This window comes from Carassius carassius, chromosome 16, assembly GCF_963082965.1.
Source record: "Carassius carassius chromosome 16, fCarCar2.1, whole genome shotgun sequence".
Classification (NCBI taxonomy): domain Eukaryota; kingdom Metazoa; phylum Chordata; class Actinopteri; order Cypriniformes; family Cyprinidae; genus Carassius; species Carassius carassius.
In genome coordinates this window covers 11712862-11736795 of record NC_081770.1, presented here as the reverse complement: position 1 = coordinate 11736795, position 23934 = coordinate 11712862, and the positions used below count along the sequence as shown (strand labels likewise).

The 23934-nt window shown below is 37.8% G+C and overlaps 2 protein-coding genes across 6 annotated transcripts in view; one reads left to right on the top strand and one right to left on the bottom strand.

Moving 5' to 3' along the window:
• Nucleotides 1-23934, bottom strand: part of LOC132160299 (SLAM family member 9-like) — a 211660-nt gene that overhangs the window by 120736 nt on the left and 66990 nt on the right. Inside the window, exon 1 of one of the 3 annotated variants that reach the window (XM_059570063.1) lies at nt 14019-14632. The exons of the other annotated variants lie outside the window; for them this stretch is intronic. The gene's annotated coding sequence lies outside the window, so the exon portion shown is untranslated. Of the gene's footprint in view, nt 1-14018; nt 14633-23934 lie in introns of those variants that run through there. 3 annotated transcript variants of the gene reach the window in all.
• LOC132160272 (uncharacterized) lies at nt 1485-20408 on the top strand. Of its 3 annotated transcripts, XM_059570017.1 has the most exons (16): nt 1485-1923; nt 2665-2982; nt 4385-4720; nt 4956-5081; nt 5824-5853; nt 6422-6451; nt 7067-7096; nt 7351-7374; nt 12950-12976; nt 13490-13519; nt 13738-13767; nt 15584-15607; nt 15792-15821; nt 15996-16034; nt 17601-17741; nt 20156-20408. In XM_059570017.1, exons 1-16 carry the CDS (start codon nt 1878-1880, stop codon nt 20203-20205), a joined length of 1311 nt encoding a protein of 436 aa, XP_059426000.1. In that variant the 5' UTR covers nt 1485-1877; the 3' UTR covers nt 20206-20408. The 3 variants fall into 3 exon arrangements, with proteins under 3 accessions (XP_059426000.1, XP_059426002.1, XP_059426001.1); XM_059570019.1 differs by lacking the exons at nt 17601-17741; nt 20156-20408 and adding an exon at nt 16738-17579; XM_059570018.1 differs by lacking the exons at nt 17601-17741; nt 20156-20408 and adding an exon at nt 16699-16769.

Here is a 23934-nt window from a genome sequence, read left to right as displayed (position 1 = left end):
CCTCGGCCAAGGCCAATGTTGGGAACAACAACTCCCCTGGAAGAGCTCTGCAGTGAGACACTCTCGCGTTCCTCCCCCTCACTCCACAGACACCTGCTGATTGTTGACTCTGTCTGCGACCTGATCAAGGCTGTCTCCATGGCAACTTGCTGTGTCGCTATGACAATCTGCGGACTGAGGTACCTGGATTTGATGCCAAGTGTGGCGGCTCTCCAGGCCTACAAATACATGAACTTTTACACACACACATACGCATATATATACAGATATGCATTCACTCCCCCACCCCGCATCCCTCGCATTTGCCACTTTGTACCGCTAGTCTGACAAGCGGGTCTGTGACCAGCGCAGAGAATGGCTGCTTTCCTGTGCTGGGTTACCTCCACACCCCACTCCCTCCCCTGCTGCAAGTCGTGTGTTTTTTTGTAAAGTGTACTGATTCTGTGCTTATGTTGCTGAGGTGTTTTTCCTGTTCTCCCCACAGGAGCATAGTCTGTGGGTTGTTTTTTTTTCTCCTCCCCTCTCCCCATGTTATGCTTTATTTCTTCCTCAATCCCATGTCTTCCTGTCCTGTCTACCCCCTTGTCATATTGTATGTATGTTGTGTATATGTATGGACAGGTTGATGGCTAATTTCACTGGGACTTGTGTCAATAAAGGGCTACTACTACTACTACTACTACTACTACAACCAAGACGCATAAGAGTTTTTTATCAATATCTCCACCCCAGCTAGGATCCATTATTTTATCAATTCCTATACATTTCAGTTGTTTAGAACTATAATTATATTAAATCAAGTGTTTGGGCACTTGAGAAGTAATCACGTCTACGAATTGCTGATTTATGTTCACCAATTCTAATTCTCAATGGCCTCAGGCGTTTTTCCAACATACATCAATGGAATTGAATTCATTATTATAATATTTGATGTGGTATGTTTTATTTATCAGTAAACATTACTATAATACTATAATTACTCAATATTAATATTGAAGAACAGGATGTACAATTTCGACATGGAAACCTTGTATATATGTTTTCTTGTCATTACACAATACATCTGATCTAACTAGCATATTTGCAAAATTTTAAGATTTTTGAAGTCTATTGAAAGTTTACACAAGCAGATTTTACGTTAAAAAACTATTAATGAACAAAATAAATATATCAATGAACAGTAATTTTAGGCAATATATGATCTGGCATAAACATAGATGCTAGTAAAAACGTCGTCTCACGAGTGCTGAATGTAAGGCAACAACTACAGCCCTTTCGTGTCTTACATTTATACGTTGTTGCCATGTTGAGAGCACGCAGACTGCGACGTAGCCTTTTGTAAAAATGGAAAGTTGAACCGAATTTGCCACAACGTAGAAGTGTTCCCTGGGAATTAGAACGGGTCTGCTGTGGAGAATAATGGCACCAACCGGTAGGTGGCGGTAATGCTTTTGGATCGTAACCCGCAAAAACTAGGTAAATAACACACTGGGATCCGCGGAACTGGGATTACACAATACTACGCTGGATGAAGCGACGCCAAATAACGTAATATTTAGCCCCGGTGTGCTTTTTGCCTGTAGGATCCCCGCCAGAAACCCCTGGAAAAGCGATGGGAATCGTTTAGAGTAGAAGTTGGGTGGGGTTTGTTGTGACAACATGACAACCTTCACCATCAGCTCGAAACAGAAAGTAGCTTTTTGGCTTTGTTAAATCAGTAAACCACAATGTCCATTAATTACTCCCAGTCGATATAATCTCTCTGCTGACCTTTAAGTGACGTTTGTTAACATTACGCGCTGTCCCGTGGATGTAGTTTAAACAAGGAGTATTAATAATATCCAACGAAATCAGATGTTGCTGGAATCTTACACATTATGAAGAGCACGTACAAAATCGTTCTAAGTTTGCTAATAATGTGTGGTAAGTTAATTTTTTTTATGTATTTTTTACTTTCGGTTTCATTCCCCTCCCCCAAACTTACTCCTAAACCTACCAATACTGGGGGGTAATAATTTGGCGGGGGGTCAGAATTGGGCACAACACCGGAAACCGCAAGGATAATCTTTCATCAGAGTGTCCTGCAGAGTTTAGCTCCAAACATAATTAAACACCCCTGAACCATCTTATCAAGCTTTTACTAGGTATACAGGAAGAGGCAAGTTGGAGCTAAACAGGTCTGATCTGGACTCTGATCTGGTGAACCCTGCCTTAAATTAACCATGATTTTAAATACAAATAAAACAAACAATCAAACAAAAATAGTTATTCTATAGTTAAAATATGGGGACCACAAATTAACCATGGGTTTGGTACACTAACCTGTTTAACCACGGAATTGATAGTTAAACTGTGGTTTTACAAATTGTAATATATATATATATATATATATATATATATATATATATATATATATATATATATATATATATATATATATACACCACACAACTGTGTGTGGTGACTGCCACAATGTTGTGTAGGTTATGAATAAATTAACTCGACCCATGTTACTTTTGGTGTATCGGGCAGAATGGAAGATGAACCAAGACCAACAGCGTTAAAGAGACAAGACTAATTGATCATAAATAAATCTTCAACACCATTACCAGCAGTGTAGTATGAGTTTTAATCTCTGAGAAACTGTTTCTGTTTGTTCTGCAGGAGTGTTTGGTGTTGAAACAGAAGAAATGAAGTCAGTGATTGAGGGAGATTCTGTCACTCTGAACCCTGATCTTTCTAAAATACAAGGAATGGTCCTGCTACTGTGGAGGTTTGGAGAGAAAGGTTCCACCATCGCTCAGATTGATGGAAATGATATCTTATATGAAGATTATGAGGTATTTAGAGGCAGACTGCTGCTGGATCAGACTGGATCTCTCACCATCACAAACGTCAGAACCAATCACTCTGGACTTTATAAAGCAGAAGTCAGCCACAACAGTGGAACCTCATATATTATGTTCAGGGTTACTGTCTATGGTGAGGATATTATTATAATTATTATAATTATTATTATTTCTTTTTTTTTTTTCTTTTTTTTTTGGATAATTAGATGTTTTCAAGTTTCTTTTTATGCATTATTCTAAAAGCGATAGTTCGCCCATAAATTAAAATTAGATGTTTATCTGCTTCCCCCCAGTGCATCCAAGATGTAGGTGACTTTGTTTCTTCAATAGAACACAAATTATGAATTTTAGCTTCAGTCGTTGCAGTCAATAGATGGCAATGGTAACAAAATCTATGAGAGTAAAAAAAAAAACATGCACAGACAAATCTAAATTAAACCCTGCGGCAGTGTGGCTCGTGACAATACATTGATTTGTGAAGACACAAAACAACTAGTCTGTGTAAGAAACTGAACGTGCTTCACAGCACTCTATCTACATTCTCAATTAGGAGCGTCAATGGTCCACTTGAGAGATAGGTGACGGTAATGCACTTGTAAGTCTGCAATCCGCCATAAAGCAGAAGAAGAAGAAAAATGCCTCATGGGCTTGCTGCAGTGAAGCACATTCACAAATTTCACAATTTTGTTTACAGTTGCATGAATCGGAGGTAAAAATAAATAAAAAAATGGTGTTCAGTTTTTTGCACAGACCGATCGCTTTGTGTGTTTACACATCAATGTATCGTCATGAGCCACAGGGTTAAATTTGGATTCGTGCATGTTTTTTTTACTCTCATAGTTTCTGTTACCATTGCCATGCATTGTACGACTGAGAGACTGCAACGACTGAAGCTAAAAATCGTAATTTGTGTTCCACTGAAGAAACAAATCAACTACATGTTGGATGTCCTGGGGGTAAGCAGATAAACATCTAATTTACATTTTTGGGTGAACTATCCCTTTAATTAAAAGGATTCAAACTGCTGTTGTTCAGAATATCATCACAGGTGCAATTGAGCTGCAGGTGATCATGTGACTGACATTCAGAATTTCAATAGTGCTGTATTCAGAACAACAGCACAATGAAAAGTGCTAGAAATAAATTTTATACAGAGGGGCTTGCACTGATACAGTACACAGACATATATTTTGAGTTTCATTCCTTCAGCAACATTACTGAAACCATTAAAAGTGAGTTTGCTTGGCTTGATGTATAGAGAAAATATTGTAATTCTATCTTTTGAACACAAGTGCAGTGATATAAACAAAAAAGTTCCTCTGTCATATAAAATTAGATGCCTCATGTCCAACTCAATTAGTAAGCCAGCTGTAACTGTTCTTCTTTTCAAACTGACCCTATTTTTACTTTGACTTTTATTAATCTCATATGCCTTAAGTAGTAACCATAAGATGAACTAATCAACTTTAAAGCATCATATTCTAGTTCCAGTAACAGTGTTCAGTTTATTTATTTTCTGTCTGTGACTCCTGTAGAGTCTCCATCTGTTATTGCTGGAGCTGAAGCTGAAATGAAGCTTATGTCAGTGAAGGAGGGAGATTCTGTCACTTTTCATGTTCCTCAAATACAAGGAGATGAGCTGATAGTGTGGAGGTTTGGAGAAGAAGGAAAACTCATAGCTAAAGCTGATATAGAGGCCAAGAGATCACCATTATATTATGATGAAGAGAGATTCAGAGACAGACTGAAGTTGGATCAGACTGGATCCCTGATCATCACAAAGACCAGAACCATAGACTCTGGACACTATACAGTGAAAATCAGCAGCAAAAAACAGACTTTATACAAGATATTCACTCTTACTGTCAGTGGTGAGTAACTCAAGTGTTTTGAAATAATGGTTGTTTATCAGCTGTCTGTGAATAATTCAGATGTTGTGACTTTAAAGGATCAGATCACGAGAAAATCCAACCTTCCTTTAAAATAGAAAAGCTTCAGTGTATAAAGACATTATACACTAACTTTCACAAGTCAAAACATATAATAGTGTTAGCTTTATATCAGACACACATTCACACTAATGACCATCTCTGTTTATCATTACAGAACCAGGTCTGTCTGGAGGTGTTGTAGCAGTGATTATTGTTGTTGTTGTTGGTGTTCTCCTGGTGACTGCAGCTGTTTGTGCTTTTTTTTATCATCGCAAGAAAACTGAACAAAATGATCAAAAGAGTAAGTATTACAGATGATACAGCAAGAAAGAAAAAAATAACATTGTTGCATGACAGTAGATATAAACAGTAAATACCACTTAAACGGCATATTTAGCTTTCATAGTAGTAAGACTAGTTCACAAGTCATGTGGAGATTTATTGTACATTTCTGGTGTCTCAAATATTATTTTTGATCTTTCTGAATGTCATGATAAACTCTTACTGCATGGAAAAGAGCTGAATTAAGACACTTTAATAGGGGTGTAATGGTACGTGTATCGTGTACTGTACGTTTCACGGGCAACCTCCAAATGGAAGTGATCATCCCTATCACCTTATAGTGGAGACTAGTTTGGAGTGAGCAGGGCAAGTGTGTGCCATCATGTAGTCGTTTGGAATCCACTTGGCAGAGGGAGCGACAATTTCCTCATCTTCAACTGGCATGTTCCCGTGAAAGGCAACATGGTGTCTGTCAGCAGATGTTGCTGTTTTAATGAATGATCTACTCACTCCAAACTAGTCTCCACCCCAAGGTGATAGGGATGATCACTTCCAATTGGAGTTTGCCTGTGATTTGAGACGTACAGTTACACCCCTACTCTTTGATATCTAGCCATACAAGTTTGGAAGAAGATGGCGAGTAAATAATGACATAGGTTTAGTAATTTGATTTGTTTTATCTCAGTGTTTCTGACTTTTTCTTCTGTTCATTAACATATAATCTCTTAATTTCTCTGTCTATGTGCTCCTGTTACATGAAGCAAAAATCTTTGAAACACTAAATGAAACATGTAAGTATTACAGTTGATAGAACCAGAAAAGTGAATGTGTGTACACTCGGAAAAAAAGGTACAGAAGTTGCTACTGGGGCGGTACTTTTTCAGAAGGCACACTTTTATTCCTAAACTTTCCATACTGATACCTGAAAGGTTCATATTAGTACCTAAAGTTCATTGTCATTAGTTATATATTATACATGTTCTCCTTCTATTTGATTTAGTGTAATAGTTAATGAATTGTGTGATTGTTCAGTATTGAGCTGTATGACATTGATATGTTTGAATTAAATACTGAATATTTGTTTAAACGGCTAAATTTCCAACAGCTACATTTAGATCTGTGGTTGATTATGTCTTTTTGTATTATTAGGGGTTGAGCATTAATCATTAATCATTTTCAGTGTCTGTTGTGTTGTTCTTCTACTATTGAAGCTCACAGAAATATGTAATTTCAGCAGCAGTTGGCATAAAGTCATAGTCCTTTGCTCTGTTATCTTGAGTTTTATCTGGTGTGTGTGTGACTTACAAATATTTGTTATCTCCTAATTTTTCTATTTCTTTGTTCTGTTGTGATATGAAGTGGATATATCTGGAAAACTAAAGCAAATGTGTAAGTATTACACCTAAAACTGAATAAAAACTACATATGACATTGGATGTACATGTACAACCTTTTTGATTGACTTCTTTTTTCATTGGTTAAAACACTGAGACATGATACAATAAGTGATTTAAGTAAATTGTTTTGTTTCTTTTAAAATAACTTCTGATGTTAATGCATGTTTATTTTGTGCTATAACTAGTAGTAAAGAGGAAGAAATGATCGGTTCACTTGTGCGCCTCACTGCAATCTGTCTTGACACATTAAAGAACATCAGAATTACATTTATAGTTTGAATTTTGTGATAAAATTGACAAAATTGGAAAGAATAGGACAGGACAGGAGACAGGCAATGTTATTTGATGCAAACTTTTAGGCTAATTTATTTATTTATTTTCAAAAACTGCATCCGAGTTAGTATTTAGATATTTTTACAGACCTATTATTGTAGCTATTATTGTAGAGGCAAAATGACTTGTTATTAATAAAAAGTCATGCAGATGATGAAAATTTTAATAGAAGAATATGACGAATCACATTATTTTCTCAGTGTTTCCGATGTTTATCTGTTCATTCCCTTATGATCTCCTCATTTCTGTTTCTATGTGCTGCTGTGACGTGAAGCCGAGATCTCCACACAACTAAAGCAAATGAGTAAGTTGAATTTAATAAAAAAACATCATAGATGTGACACTGAAGTATAAAATATATAAATGAATATTTACTTGTAATGTGATAAGTATTATAATTGACACTTAACAATAAAGACCTTATAGTTAATTTTCGGTATTGCATTTGTATGTTAGGTAATGCATTTGCTAACATTATCTAACAATGATTAAGACGTTTGTTTTAGTTGGTTAATACTGTTTTAACAATCTGTTTCTATATGCTGCTGTTACATGAAGCGGAGGACTGTGAAAAAGAATTGTGTAAGTATTAAAAATGATACAGCAAGAGTTCTATTGTGCAAAAATAGTTCTTAATGTACAATGACAACAAAGTTGGTAACAGTATATTTTGTTCACATTAATGTCACTACATTTAAAAGAGAAAATTAATATTTTTACTCTGACCATTCACGTTGCTTTGTTCAATGTTATGTTTAGGGTGGTTAAATGTTGCTACAGTAACAGACTGGAGTGCCATATGCTGCAGTTTACACTATGTACTTATACACTATTTTATATTAATTGTGTCTTTAGTAATCAGAGTTGAATAGCTGCTCCCCCTCTGCTATGTAGTTAAAGCTGTGAATGAGTGCTTGAAGTGTCCAGTGAAAGTTATTTTTAAAAGTAATGTGTCACTATATTGCATTACTCTCTTAAAAAGTAACTGATTACATTTCTTTGTTACATTTTATGAAAAATTACTGTTACATTATTTTTGCATTAATTTTCTTTTCTTTTTTTTCTTTTTTTAATATACAGATATCTATTTTGGCAAATGTAATAGCACTTTCTAGTTGCGTGTTTTTTTTTTTTTTTCATTGGCAGTTAATTTAATTCTCTTGGCCACCGTAGAAAACACAAAATGTCTCAAGATTATGCATGTAACCATGGTTCCTCGAGGGAATGAGATGCTGTGTTGAAACCCTATGGGGATTGCCTTTTGCGTGAGCGACTCAGAATATCATGTGCAATCTGTCCAATGGAAGGGCATGACATCACAGGCGGGGTGACATAACGACCAGGAAGTTATAAAAGCACGTGCCGCACAGCTGGCATCAGCTTCGAGTAGAGAAGCAAGCGCTGGCAGGGATGTCGGGAGTATGGCATCGAGAGGCAGCATCTTGTTCCCTTGAGGAACCATGGTTACATGCGTAACCTTGAGACGTTCCTCTTCAGGAACTCAAGCTGCGTCGAAACGCTATGGAAAACGAGGTGCCCACACTGCCAGACTTCCAAATCCCTGCCTTGTGTGTATCCGAAGGGCACAGCTAAGGTGATAGAACAGAAGAGCCGGGAGTGGCTCGCATATCTAGATCATAAAATCTAACAAAGGAGTGGGCGTGGACCACCTCGCAGCATCGCAGATGTCCAGCATGGACACACCTGCTACGAAGGCCTTAGAGGCCACCATTCCCTGTGTAGAATGAGCCTTGACTCCCATCGTCGAGGGGAGGCCAGAGGATTCATAGATCAGGTTGATAGCCTCAACTATCCAATGAGTAAGGGTCTCCTCAGATGCAGGAAAGCCCCACTTGGGGGGACCATAGTACACAAGCAAGTGGTCCGACTTTCTCCACAGGGCAGCTCTGTGAACGTATGTGTCCAGTGCTCAAACTGGACGCATACAATAAATCTTTTCCTGGTTGGGCTTCTGAAAGGGAGGAGAGCAAAAGGCCTGCAGCACTATAGGTTGTGTTTGACAGAGGTAACTTTCAGTTTGGCCATGCTGGGAACAAAGTTGAGGTAAGTAGGGACCACTGAGAGGGCCTGGAGTTCTCCAACTCTCTTTAGAGAAGTAATAACCAGCAGGAAGTCTTAAGGGTCATATGTCAATCTGATATATCTTGAATCGGCTCGAATGGTGCTTTACATATAGCCTCTAATACCACAACCAAGTGCCAGGGGCGGAACACGGGAGTGCACTGGAGACCACAGGGCACCATAGAGAAAATGTGTCACTAGGTGGTGTCTACCCACTATCTGGCCACCTAAGGGGACATGGTTGGCCACAATGGCTGCCACGTAAACTTTTAAGGTGGAGTGGGTTAACCGTGTAGATAACCTGGCTTGTAGAAACTCCAGAACTGTACAGACTGGGCAGTTAACAGGCTCAAGCTGGTGATCTCTGCATCATGAGGTGAAGAGTTTCCACCTCTGGGTGTACAGTTTCCTCATTGAGGGAGCTCTGGATTGGAGGATGGTCTCAACTACCTCGTTTGAGAGACTGGATGCTATGACTCTCTCCGGGGCCACACCCACAGTTTTCTTAACTCTGGTCGATGGTGAATTATCATGCCCTGCACCTGTGAGAGTAGATCTGTCCTGATCGGAATCTCACATGGAGAGCCGTCGAGGAGCGAGATCAGATCTGAGAACCATATTCGGCCAGGCCATAACGGGGCTAATAATAGAAGACAGACCCCGTTCCAGCATTTTCTCGCTAGAACTCCCGGGATCAGAGCGTTCGGGTAAAAATCGTACAGATGAAGCCTCGGCCAAGTCTGTACCATAGCTTCCAGTCCCAGAGGAGCTGGATGAACTAGAGAGAACCAGAGGGGACATTGCGATGTCTCTTGAGTCACAAAGAGGTCCACCTGAGCTTTGCCAAAACTCTCCATATCTGCTTTACCACCTCTGGCTGAAGCTTCCATTCCCCAGGCCTCAGCCCCTGTCTGGACAGTTTGTCTGCTCCTACATTGAGATTGCTAGAAATATGTACTGCTCTGAGTGAGAGGAGTTTTTCCTGGGACCACACAAGGATCTAGTGCGCCAGCTTGTACAGGGATCAGGAATGCAGACCTCCTTGGTGGTTGATGTTTTCGGTGCGCACCAACACATGTTGACCTCTCAGGTCTGGAAGGAAATATTTTAATGCTCAATACACAGCTAGCATCTCTAGACAATTGATATGCCATGTCAGATGGCGACCACTCCACAGACCGTTGGCAGGGTGGCCACTCATTACCGCACTCCAGCCGGTGAGGGACATGTCCATCACTAGCATTACATGGCGACATGGAGCTCCCAGCACCGGGCCCTGATTCAAGAACCAAGGTTTTTTCCACATGTCTAAGGCACAGAGGCATCGTTGCGTGACCTTGATATTTCGAAGTGATTTCCCCCTCTGGGAAAATGTCTTGGTCTTGAGCCACCACTGTAGTGATCTCATATACAGCAGGCCAAAAGGTATCACGTTGGACGCAGCTACCATCAGACCCAACAATCTTTGAAACTGTTTGACAGTGAGTGACTGGCCTTCTCTGACTCTTGACTGATATGAGGATCGACTTGATACGAGCAAGGGACAGACGTGCCTGCATCGTGGTCGAATTCCACACTACGCCTAGATAAGTGGTCCTCTGTAATGGAGAAAGTACACTTTTCTTGCCGTTCAGTTTCAAACCCAGCTCCCCCATGTAGGCCACTCTGATGTTCTGATTGAGCTCAAATCAACCAATCATCTATATAATTTAGTATGAGGATGCTCTGCAGTCGCAGTGGAACCAGAGCCACATCTACACACTTCATAAACGTGTGGGGTGAGAGTGCAAGGCCGAATGGAAATACTCTATTGGTATGCTTCACCCCCGAAAGCGAGCCTCAGAAACTTCCTGTGTTGTGGAAGGATTTGACATGGAAGTATGCGTTGTTGAGATCTATCATGACAATCCAGTCCTCTGACCTGATTTGAGATGCAAAATGCTTGATGGTGAGCATTTTAAACTTCAGCCTCATAACTGATTGATTTAACTGACACAGATCTATGATTGGACGCAACTCCCCATCCTTCTTTGGAACTATGAAATACCGGCTGTAAAACCTGGATTCCCTGCCTTGAGGAGGGACCACCTTGATGGCCTCCATCCTTAATAGGGTATTTACTATTTGTTCCATAACCAGAGCATGCTCGGGACCAAAACAGAAAGTGTCAATCCCTCTCCCTGGGGGGAAGAAACTGCAGAGCGTACTTCCGACCCAGGGATTGGGCGCCGGATCTGGCAGATGAGGAAGGAGATAGGGACTCAACTGTCTCCATTCCCTGTAACAGATCCACCTGCAAACCCCACGATTGCAGTTGCCTTTCTTCCTCGGCAGAATGCTGGCGAAGGCTCCCTCCTCGAAGAGAGCCCTTCGGGATCGAATCTTCCACATTGGCATTTGTTCTTAATGAGGATAAAATTGGTAAAATAACTCTGAATGCATTATTTCACAAGTTACATAAAAAAAACTAATCGATAATGTAAATTGTTACTGCAATGCGATACCCCCAAAACTATGTCCAACATTACACTTTTTTTTTTTTCAACATTCCAATTATTATTATTTTTATTTATTTTATTTTTTTATTAAGTGTATCTGGTATTTAAAGTGCACTTTATTTTTAATATGTTATTATTATTTATTTATATTTAGTCATAGTTCAATAAGAAACTAGCCAGTTAAAGGAGCATTTCACCCGTGGGAACATTGATCTTCATTGAAAGTGGGTCATATATGTAGTCGAAATCTATTAAAACTTTCGAATTTGGTGCCTTTTTGACCGAGTTATTACAGAAAGTAACTTTAGGGCTCATTTGTATGTAAAACCACAACTTCCACAATGCAACACATTAGCACAGCTCCACAAGCCACTCCCACTAATCCAGAACACCGCTGTTAGGCTGTTAGGCGATATTGTCTACAAGACATTGAGGACACAGTTAGCGATGTATGGTATTTACGTGCCACAGTAGTAAACAATGCCACAGTAAGCTTTTTGTGCATTAAAAAAGGTACTGCACAAACAGTTTACAGTTGACGTTACATAACTTATTAACCGGGAATCATTTCGTGATAATGCTTGAAGAAATTGTGTACATTTCACGAAATGAATAATAAATAAAATTGAAACACTTATTTTACAGTTAGACGTCCATTTGTGCAGGCTTCGGCTGGCGTTTCCAGTTTACCTTCGGAATTCTGAAGTATGTCTCCAGGACGCCTCTGTCCATATGCGGGGCGAAACTAGGATGGTTCACAACGCAAACATCCGTGTCCTTGTCTGCCTCAGACATTTCTTCGAGGAGAAATTGGCATCTTTCAAATTCTTGCAGCAGACGGACTCGAGCTCTGTGTCCGTAGGCGCACAAGGAGAGCACAGCCACCACCAGTCCGCACCAGCTCGAGCACGCCCGGGCTCCTCGGACGCGACAGGCAGGTCTCCGGCCTCGGCTGCAGCCGCTTCCTCCTGTTCCTCCATCAGCCTCAGCTGCTCTGCGCTATATTGTGGCTCGTATAGATAGCCACGAACATCTGTTTCGAGCAACAGAAAATCCTCTTCTTCCGTATCATGAGTTGTTCCTCCAGCCATTCTCGTAAATCTGACTCCATAAGCGCTTGTTAGCTTAGCTACTTAGCTTCCAAACAAGATGGCAGATTTTCATTTTCGTTTCTGTACGTTTAGTCCCTCCCACTGATCTGTAATAGGCCTGTAGGGTGAGTGGGTCCCACCCCCTGGAATAATAATAAGCTAGTCTCTGTAGTCTCTACACTTTTCAATGAATTTTGACTTCCTGCTTAATAAGCAGGAAGTAAAACACTTAAATCCTTATTTCTCCCATCTCAGGGAAAAACAAAGGAAAAATCCATGATCATTATAATATATGACTGGGTTTCTAACAATACAAAGCTAAATGCAAATGGGTGAAGTGATCCTTTAACATACAACATTACTATAAGTCAAGATGTGACATACTGTTTTATTAATAAAGTTATTTACATGATTAAGTGATTATTGAAGCACCAAAGGTTTATCTTCATGTTCATTTGTTTCTATGTACTGCTGTGACACATGAAGCTGAGATATCTGAACACCATCAAACATGTAAGTATTACAGCTGTTATAACCAGAGAAAAATAAGCTTTATTGTGCCACAGTAGTCTAAATGTATAATATGATTTTTCATCATCAGTAATTATATATTATAAATGTTATAAATATAAATTTACATGCCATGGTAGATGCTGTGGAAGTACTGTTCACATTCATTTACATTAATGATGGCTTTAACTTATGTTTACACATACACCTTTACTGTAATTCAGGGTTTCTGAACTCTGTCCTTCAATCTATCAGTATTGATCTAATCTAATACAACACACCTGAACAAGCTGATCAAGGCCAGGATTACTAGAAAGCTACGGGCATGTAAGTTTGATCAGGGTTTGAGCAGGAGAGTTGATTTCGAGGAAGAGAGTTGAGAAACCATGCTGTAATTGTTACTGATCATAAATATAAAATCATACAGATGATGAAGTGGTTATTAGAAGCATGTTTACCTGTTCTTTCACTTATAATTTCCTCATTTCTGTTTCTATGTGCTGCTGTGACATAAAGTGAAGATCTCTGAAAATCTAAAGGAAATGTGTAAGTTTTAAAGCTCATACAGACAGAAGAATAAACTTTATTGTGCTACGATTTAAATATATAATATTTCATTATATTTTACCATTAATTCTGCTTGTGTTTGATTTAGTGCAATCATACATGAAATGTTTGATGGTCCAGTAGTTTCTGTCATGTTCATCTGATAACCTAACTTATAACCTCATTTCTCTTTGTCTATATGCTACTGTGACGTAAAGTGGATATATCTGAACAACTAAAGCAAATGTGTAAGTACTACAGCTGAAGCAGCAGAAGAAAATGAGATTTATTGTGCTATAATAGCAAATAAATATACAATATAATTTTTTAACTTTTGTTTGATTTAGCATGGTATTGAGTATTGAGCTGCATGACATTAATATACTGATCACTGTTACGATTGGTTAATGTCATTGCATTAGAAAATGTTTCCCTCACTATTGCATAAGTGTTACAAAACCATAATTTCCACAAAAAAATTATTAAATTGTTAACTCACGGCTTGTGATGCAGCTGCTGCTTCATCTTTAAACGGAGTTTCTTGCAAGCTCTCCATAACACTGGCTCATTTACCAATCAAAATGGACAGAAGAAGCATAATCCTTCGATGCAATGCAGGATGTCATTGAAAATATACCATTTACTTGTTCCTGACGTTGGGATCTTTTTTTATGTCTACAGAGACACAAACAAGCTGTTAAAACTGGATGCGTGCGTCAAAGTGAACGTTCATTGTTGACGTCTCGGTGATTACAATTAGTTCCATTTCCCTTTTTGCCACTGCTGCTTCACTTTTTTCAGCTAAAACTTTCCACACTGCAACTACTTCAGCCACAGCTTTGTTTCTTTTGACTGAGTAGATGCTAGAATGAGTTGAACTGCATTTTGATTGATGACCGTGGTCTTCATAAGGAACCTGTTGAGTCCAAGTTCAATCCAACATCAGGCCAAAGTTCTTCTTCTCTTCATCTGCTGCTAGCCTACTCATTTTATCGTTGTGCTCCTCTAACAATGAATCCCCAAAGTGATACACATTCATCAGTCCTGTGTCACAAGTGTTCAGGAGGTGTGGTGGCTCCTGCCATTTCTATAAAGAATCACTCTTCAAGTCTAGGGGGGGAAATATAATTTGTTATCAGAGAAAATATCCTCCTCCTGAGTCTGTGTCTGCACAATCTTTTATACAGGATTTCCTTCAAGGCGTGTTCCTACATTATGTCGTTCTTTATCTTTTCTTGGCTTCCTGCAAGCAGACTGGAGGTCACAATTAATGTTACGTTAAAGGAAGAGGCCCATTATGTTTTTTATTGCTGTTTGCTATAAACGGAATGTCTGCACATTCCATTCATGCAGCCCTCGACACACACACAGGCAGATACATGCTTATAGCAGTAGATTAACTTGATGTATAAATGGCTATATTCACATTTATTATATTTGACTAATTTATATTTTAAGCAATAGAAATCTTCTACAGAGACTGCATTCGATGTATCTCTTCTGTATACCTCAGAACAGCTGCTGTATTCTCCTTCATATCTTGGAAAGTCTCATCCAACAATATTTCCTTGCCTAGTCTTGCATTATACATCCATTTATGTGCTGTATTTATATGGTATATTAATTACAGATATTTGTTAGTGTTTAAGCAATGAAGAGGTTACTCTAGAATAGCAAGAGTGTTAAACAGATACACTTATAGAAAGGAAGGGATATTTACAAGTTTTAATGATGTAAAATAATGGGTTTTAATGACCTATAAGCATGTGTAAAGCAGTATCATATTCTTTTTTTGGTAAACTAGTCCTTTAACGGTAGAAAGACCTGTATTATGTCAAAAGATCGAGGATAGTTGGATTACTCATGTCCCCTTTAATGATGCTTAAACTAATGTTCACACAAAACATTACAGTATAATACACAAAGTCATTTACATAATGAAGTGATTTTTAGAAGCACTTGAAGAATCGTACAGTATCTTCTTAGTGTTTCTGTCATGTTTCTCTGTTCATTCACTTCAAATCTCCTCATTTCTCTGTTTCTATCTGCTGCTGTGACATCAAGCGAATGACTGTGAAAAAAAATTGTGTAAGTATTAAAACTGATATACAGAGACAAATTAGCTTTTGGCCTACAATTTACAATATAGCTGTCCATGTACAGTATATATGAAATAATAATAATAATAATAATAATACGGTCAGAGAAATTCAACTGTTTATTCACTCATTATCATCTTGTTTCTGTTTCTATGTGCTGCTGTCACATGAAGCCCGGATCTCTGAACGACTGAAGCAAATGTGTAAGTATTGCATCTGATACAACAAGAGAAAAATGATACAGTATAGAGTTAATGTATGTTGATTAAGTCATGCAGATGATGAAGTGATGGTTAGAAGCACATTAAGAGTCATACAGCATCTTCTCAATGTTTTTGTTCATCTGATCACTCACAATTCTGTGTTTCTGTGTGCAGCTTTGACAAAGAAAGGGGAGACCTCTGAACAGGAAACACGTACGTATTACAACTGATACAGCAAGAAATGTGTTGTAAGTACTACTTAAAAGTTATTTGACAACATTTAGTAATTGTCAAAAAAAAAAAAACTCTTCAGTGGTATCCAACAATGAAGGATCAGCAAATGAAACTGTGACCACAGATATCATAAACTTAAGTGAATAAAAGGCAGTTATCAGCAATATGCATTCACAATCACACAAATGTTTAATTGATACAGTTTTTGTCATTATGTAACTTAAGGAACTGATTAAATGTTATTTGAACCTGTCATTGAATCAAACTGTCTGAAAGAGCCGGTTCACAGAAATGAATCAGACTAGGCATTACTATCTTAAAGGGCCAGCGGTCTAATAAACCTGTTGCTGTCTGTATCAATGTCAATAAAACGACAAAGGATGAAGCGATTTAGGCAGGCTTAGGGAAGATATTGTGATGTAAATGTTTGGCCACATCATCGTCCCCTGTTTTTACTTTAGCATTGTTCTAAATTATGTACTTACAATTTTACTTAAGTCAGTTTCCATAAAGGTCTCTTTATTTGTATTTAAGGATACTTTATACAACAAAACTCTGTCAGTCTCCTGAAACATCTTAATGCTAATAATTATTAACATTAGTTAAATTCATCAATTATTTGTTAATGTTATTCTCTGTGCAGCTTTGATAGATGAAAGGCAGCTCTTTGTACATGCAATAGGTACGTATTACAACTGATACAGCGAAATGAGTTAAATAAGAGAAGTTAAACAAGAATTAGACCGTGCTGTGTAAAAGTGTAAAGTGTAAAAACAGTAGTCAGATCATTAGAGCCCTCTGCATTTGATATAATACATAATGTACATAAGTTATGATTATATTGTTTTATTACATTATGTATTTGTCCTTTTTTGTCCGATAAAACCATATGATTATTTGCTTTTGACTTCATCTGAAACCATTATTATTGCCTAATATGACTTATTATTAAGTCATTTTGAAATCTATTGTTTGCTTAAATTGTCTGAAAATTATCTAAAAAAAAAATCTGAATACTTAATTAATCATCAGAATAATCAAATGATTACTCGATTACCAAAAAAAAGGTTAGTTAAAGCTGTATTCATTAGTGTACTGAAATTATACTTTTACTATGAAACATTATTCCAGATGATTTATTTAAATGTGTGAGTTAAACTAGTGTCGTCTTACATAGACAAACCTTTGAGTTACGCCAAAGTCTGAGCTCTCTCCGCCGGCGATCAATCACAGTTTGTTTTGTTCAATGAACATAAAAACATAGGTTGTTTATTCAAGATCGGCATGCTAATGCTAATAAAAAAAAACAGGTGAATCAAAAACATATCTGATGTGAATAGCTTGAGGATGCTCATTTCCACACCTGACAACTGTTAACTGATAAGATTAGAATATTAAATTAATATAAAAAAAAACAATGAATGAAACGAAACAAAACGAAAACACATACCATGTATTTTATGATGCCTTTTTTACAGCATTGTATCTTCACATAGAATACAGAAGAAGAACAGGCTCTTCACCTGACAGTATGTGTGTTTCCAGGTACTGAGATGGAGAAAGATGAAAGGGAACAGTTCATTTTTGTTGAAGATACTGCTTTAAGTCAAGCGATTGGAGGGCCACCTGATGCTGATGGGATAATCAGAGACAGACAGGGCAAGAGCCTTGTACTCCGTAACACTGGTACTGAACATACTGCAGTTCTTTCCATTTAATATTTAAATGTAACAAGTGTTTCTTCATTTATACACTAGCGTACACTAGCTTTAGAAAACTTCATCTTTATCCACCGTCTGCTCTATTTATAGAATTCCAAAAGTCCAGCTGTACAGTGATAAACAGGAAAATAATATTCAATTCTGTTGTAAAGCAGCTCTAAAAATGATAGAAAAGAAGTGCAAATATCCCGTCTTGCTGGCTGAGGCGATTTACATTAACTCCATTCACCAATGCCTGTTTGGGAGAAATGTTATTGCAAAAAAAAAAAAAAAAATTCCTTGTTTATCCATAACATCAGTGGCCTTGGGGGACACAAGGCAAATAATTTTAATGCGAACAACCCGAGTTCAAATCCACCATTTGCCAAACTTATATATATATATTACACTATGATGTGTTCATATATCTAACAAAATGAAAGTGTGTTTGTCCTGTGAGGAATGGGCAAGTTGAAAATCTTTTACAACCCGAATTCCGGAAAAGTTGGGACGATTTTTAACTTTTAATAAAAGGAAAACTAAAAGACTTTCAAATCACATGAGCCAATATTTTATTCACAATAGAACATAGATAACATAGCAAATGTTTAAAATGAGAAAGTTTACAATTTTATGCACAAAATGAGCTCATTTCAATTTTGATTTCTGCTACAGGTCTCAAAATAGTTGGGACGGGGCATGTTTACCATGGTGTAGCATCTCCTTTTCTTTTCAAAACAGTTTGAAGACGTCTGGGCATTGAGGCTATGAGTTGCTGGAGTTTTGCTGTTGGAATTTGGTCCCATTCTTGCCTTATATAGATTTCCAGCTGCTGAAGAGTTCGTGGTCGTCTTTGACGTATTTTTCGTTTAATGATGCGCCAAATGTTCTCTATAGGTGAAAGATCTGGACTGCAGGCATGCCAGGTTAGCACCCGGACTCTTCTACGACGAAGCCATGCTGTTGTTATAGCTGCAGTATGTGGTTTTGCATTGTCCTGCTGAAATAAACAAGGCCTTCCCTGAAATAGACGTTGTTTGGAGGGAAGCATATGTTGCTCTAAAACCTTTATATACCTTTCAGCATTCACAGAGCCTTCCAAAACATGCAAGCTGCCCATACCGTATGCACTTATGCACCCCCATACCATCGGAGATGCTGGCTTTTGAACTGAACGCTGATAACATGCTGGAAGGTCTCCCTCCTCTTTAGCCCGGAGGACACGGCGTCCGTGATTTCCAACAAAAATGTCAAATTTGGACTCGTCTGACCATAAAACACTATTCCACTTTGAAATAGTCCATTTTAAATGAGCCTTGGCCCACAGGACACGACGGCGCTTCTGGACCATGTTCACATATGGCTTCCTTTTTGCATGATAGAGCTTTAGTTGGCATCTGCTGATGGCACGGCGGATTGTGTTTACCGACAGTGGGTTCTGAAAGTATTCCTGGGCCCATTTAGTAATGTCATTGACACAATCATGCCGATGAGTGATGCAGTGTCGTCTGAGAGCCCGAAGACCACGGGCATCCAATAAAGGTCTCCGGCCTTGTCCCTTACGCACAGAGATTTCTCCAGTTTCTCTGAATCTTTTGATGATGTTATGCACTGTAGATGATGAGATTTGCAAAGCCTTTGCAATTTGACGTTGAGGAACATTGTTTTTAAAGTTTTCCACAATTTTTTTACGCAGTCTTTCACAGATTGGAGAGCCTCTGCCCATCTTTACTTCTGAAAGACTCTGCTTCTCTAAGACAAAGCTTTTATAGCTAATCATGTTACAGACCTGATATCAATTAACTTAATTAATCACTAGATGTTCTCCCAGCTGAATCTTTTCAAAACTGCTTGCTTTTTTAGCCATTTGTTGCCCCCGTGCCAACTTTTTTGAGACCTGTAGCAGGCATTAAATTTTAAATGAGCTAGTTAAGTGGATAAAAGTGTAAAATTTCTCAGTTTAAACATTTGCTACGTTATCTATGTTCTATTGTGAATAAAATATTGGCTCATGTGATTTGAAATTCCTTTAGTTTTCATTTTATTAAAATTTAAAAAACGTCCCAACTTTTCCGGAATTTGGGTTGTAATACCTCAAAAGTTCATTGTGAAATTTACTTTTAAATTTGCATGTTGGAAGGTACTGTACATGGCTTAAGTTCACGAACATAATGTTAATTTGTGAGAAAAGTGCAGATGCTCAAACAAGACTTAACTTAAATCTTAATCTTAAATAAAAGGAGTCAGAAGTGCTAATGTCAATGTGTTATTGAAATGATTTTGAACATTTTATTATGAATGGTAATTTGATGGTAAATTATTGACATTCATTAACGACTTCAGACTTGATCTCAAGATCTTCTCTCTTTAAAATCTCTGATCGACTCTGTTTCCTTTTAGAATCAACAGGAAAAGGAGTGAATGAAGAAACATCTGTTATAAGTGAATGAGCAACGGAAGAAGAGTTCAGTTTAATGGTACAGACATTAACTATTATTTTGTTGTTGTTCCATCTCTTTGGTTTTATTTTCTTCTATAAAACCGCAGACAGGGCCGGTGTTGCCACCTTGTGGAACAACTGATTAATGCAAGACCAAGACAATGTGCATGTGCACAAACTAATACACTAATAACAGTATAAACACTACAATCTGATGAGCTGCTGAGTTAATGAATGAGTTCACGTTGTCTGCATCTGTGCATTATTTTTGTTCTTAAAGACTGAATAACTCCACATTACAATTTATATGTAGCGCATTCGTTCTACATGGTAAGACTGTTTAGCTCTTCTCTTTTTGCATGCATGAGAAAAATACTGAGGTCTGTCAGCTAATGCAATGGAGAGTTGGGTGCCTTCACACTATAGTTTAAGGTGCGTCAAATCTGCTGCACATCCATTGAGATGAATTAATATAGCAAGCCTATAAAACAGAGAGTCTGTATATATAGTTGTATTAATGGTACACTACATACCTGTGGCCCTTTTAACGTAATTTGAATCATTGTGTGGTGTGTTGTTAATTTATATAATTAACACTACTTAATGTTGTCATTTAACTTTGATCACAATGCAAAGATTACATGACCTTTTCAAACAGTTTTTATGCTATTTTTAAAAACTATTAAGAAATAGTGAAAAAATACAAGTCATTTTATGTTTGGCAAGTTAGTATCAAACTTTGATACTAAAGCCTGGATTTCACAGAAGTTCATAAGAATGTTCCTAAAAGCAATTCTTGAAGTTTTCAAATATGCTTTTAAGAACTTTTTTTCTTTAAGATGATAATTAGTCCGTCTGATTCAATAAAAGGTGGTTCTTGTTGAAAATTCACTAATTAACGCAATGAAAAACACATCAAATCAAAAGATTACTGTAAGAATTGCAAGAAGAAAATAACAGTTCAGAAGAAATTTCTTTAAAAAAATGTTTCTTATATCTGGCCCCTGTTCATCCATTCTTTAATAATATTTAAATGTAAAATTATAAATGTGAACTGAATTTTGATTTCGGACGAACTCTTCTTCTATAAGCTACTATTTGTTTGGGATTTTTTTCCTTCTTTTTTAGTTTGGGAGATTTTTTTAGTTTTGGGAGAATTCTTTAAGGGCTATGTTTGTTGTGTTGGTCATTGGTACGATTGTTTAAACGGGTTAATGAGGTCTTCACAAACACATGATTCTATGTTATAAATAAATAAAGCAAATTGAGGCTTAACTGTGTCTTTCACTGAAATGATGTTCCTGTGGAGACGAGTGGTTGCTGAACAAGCCTACTTTACTGAGTAAAGACTACATCTAAACTCTTCTTCTTTTTTATGTATTCTGACCACATTGCTAAAACTATCCGGTCCTGCAGATTTGCTTTATTCAACATCAAGAAGATCAAGCCCTTTCTTTGGGAACATGCTGCACAACTCCTTGTTCAAGCTCTTGTTCTGTCCAGGCTGGACTATTTCAATGCCCTCTTGGCAGGTCTTCCAGCCAATTCTATCAAACCTTTACAATCAATCCAGAACACAGCAGCAAGATTAATTTTTAATAAGCCAAAAAGAATACATGTCACACCTCTGTTTATCAATTTGCACTGGCTTCCAATAGCTGCTCGTATAAAATTGCCACCAGTGGATCTGCACCCATTTACCTAAATTTGTTACTTCAGACTTATGTGCCCTCTAGAAGCTTGCGTTCTGCAAGTGAACATCGCTTGATTGTGTCATCCCAAAGAAGCACAAAATCACTTTTACGGACTTTTAAATTAAATGTTCTCTCCTGGTGGAATGACCTGCCCAACTCAATCCAAGCAGCTGAGTCCTTAGCCATCTTCAAGAATCGGCTTAAAACACATCTCTTCCATCTTTATTTGACCCTATAACTTTAACACTCACTATTCTAATTCTATTCTTAAAAAAAAAATCTAACTACCTTTTTAGTCTTTTGTATTCTATTTTCTTTTATTATGCAATTGTGTGTGTGTGTGCTTGTTTATTTATTATATTATTTAAAATCCCATGCTATGTGTACTGTGTTAAGCTAACTGAGACTTGTTAAAGCACTTATATATCATTGCTCTTTTTTTGTTGTTTTTGATTGCTTCCACTGTCCTCATTTTTAAGTTGCTTTGGATGAAAGCATCTGCTAAATGAATAAATGTAATGTAAATGTAATGTATTCAGAATCTGTCTGTTAGTAAACTTTTTTTTCAATGCACGTGATCAAAAGCAGAAGTTATTTCTCCACCCCCTGGGTAACGCTATTATGGTAGCTTTACAATTTAACAAGTGTTGTTCATAAGATTGGATCAGTGATAAATTACTGCTCCAGTTACTAACATAACTTTGGTTTCCTAAGATAATGCTACATGGAATCACCTTGGAAGAAACTTTTGTTTTGGGGAACATATCATAGTGCTATGCGCACAAAACAGAAGCTGTCCTGTGAGCCAAGCCATATAGGATTGATGGCATGAGGGCCTCCACCTGAGGACCTGGACTGAGCACAGTAAGTTAGCACTGCTTGTCTCCGAGCAGGAAAGAGCGAATAAAGTGATGACCTTCGTTCTGAGTAGAAAGCACTGTAACCTAGCTTGGGTTTGAAGACAGCCTTACAGTCGTTTGGCCAAACTCAAAACAAGAAGTGTTCACAGAGAGTGCTTGCAAGTCACCCAGATTTTTGACGGATGCTAATGCTAACAGCGCTGGGCGGGACATGGGCTTTTAGCCAGTACTGAAGTGAATCTCAAGAACAGTCTGTGATGGGGGCCAATGTGAATATCAAAGTGAGCATCTTTCAGATCCATATAGAAACCAGTCCACTGGTCAAACTTGTGCGAGGATCTGCTTAACAGTCAGCATAAATAAAAGCAGAATGATCTGGACAGACAAATCCATGGTGCAGAGGAGTTTGGCCTAGAAACCTGGACGGCCACCAACAGATGAATCGAAATGCCTTAGGTTTGTGCAGTAAAACGTAATAAATTGGGCTTTGGTATTCAGAGAAAACCGAGTTTCCTCCGCGCATGATTCCACGCACCGTGAGATTGTTTCGAAAGGGAAATACGATTTCAGTTCACTACACCCTTGATTTCTCTAATGATGCATCACGGTGATCTATGTAGGCCTATGGAAAAAGAAAAAGAGAAGCAGATTTTGCTGATTCTGTTCCACCTCTGACCGCAGAGGAAGAGAAAGTGTTGGCCGTCCTGGGGCCAACATTGAAAGGCTGACCTTTACCATTAGAGCTTTTGAAAAACATGCTGATATTCCCCAGAACTCAAGAAATTCAGCAGCCCAATCAAAAGTTCCACCAGATTGCCAGCATCCCTAGAGTGATTGGCATTATTGACTACTATCCCAGTGTCAAGCCCTGTGGCAAATGACCAGTCAGTATTGTGCAAGTAGTGTGTGATCACCTGTAGTTGTGTGGGATCTTCACTGATTATGTGACAAAATGGCCTGAAAGCACACATGACTCTTTTGTTTTGATCAGGTGAGTTTTCATTTATTTGGGTACATTGGCAATTAAAATTAAATTTGAGTTCAGAAATTAAATTGTACAAATAAAGTGTGAGGATAGCACTGAATATAGAACACAGCCTTGCTTCAGCAAAATCACCTCAAACAAGAAACTTGTAGTCTAACTACAGGCAAAGCACAATTCTATTTTCTGTAATCTTTAAAATT

What these genes read in the sequence shown, in the direction of transcription:
- LOC132160272 (XM_059570017.1), top strand. Translation starts at nt 1,878, where the DNA reads ATGAAGAGCACGTACAAAATCGTTCTAAGTTTGCTAATAATGTGTG. An exon ending in TGAACAAAATGATCAAAAGA is followed by an intron (nt 5,082 to 5,823) that starts GTAAGTATTACA and finishes TGTTACATGAAG; the next exon opens with CAAAAATCTTTGAAACACTA. An exon ending in GGACTGTGAAAAAGAATTGT is followed by an intron (nt 7,375 to 12,949) that starts GTAAGTATTAAA and finishes TGACACATGAAG; the next exon opens with CTGAGATATCTGAACACCAT.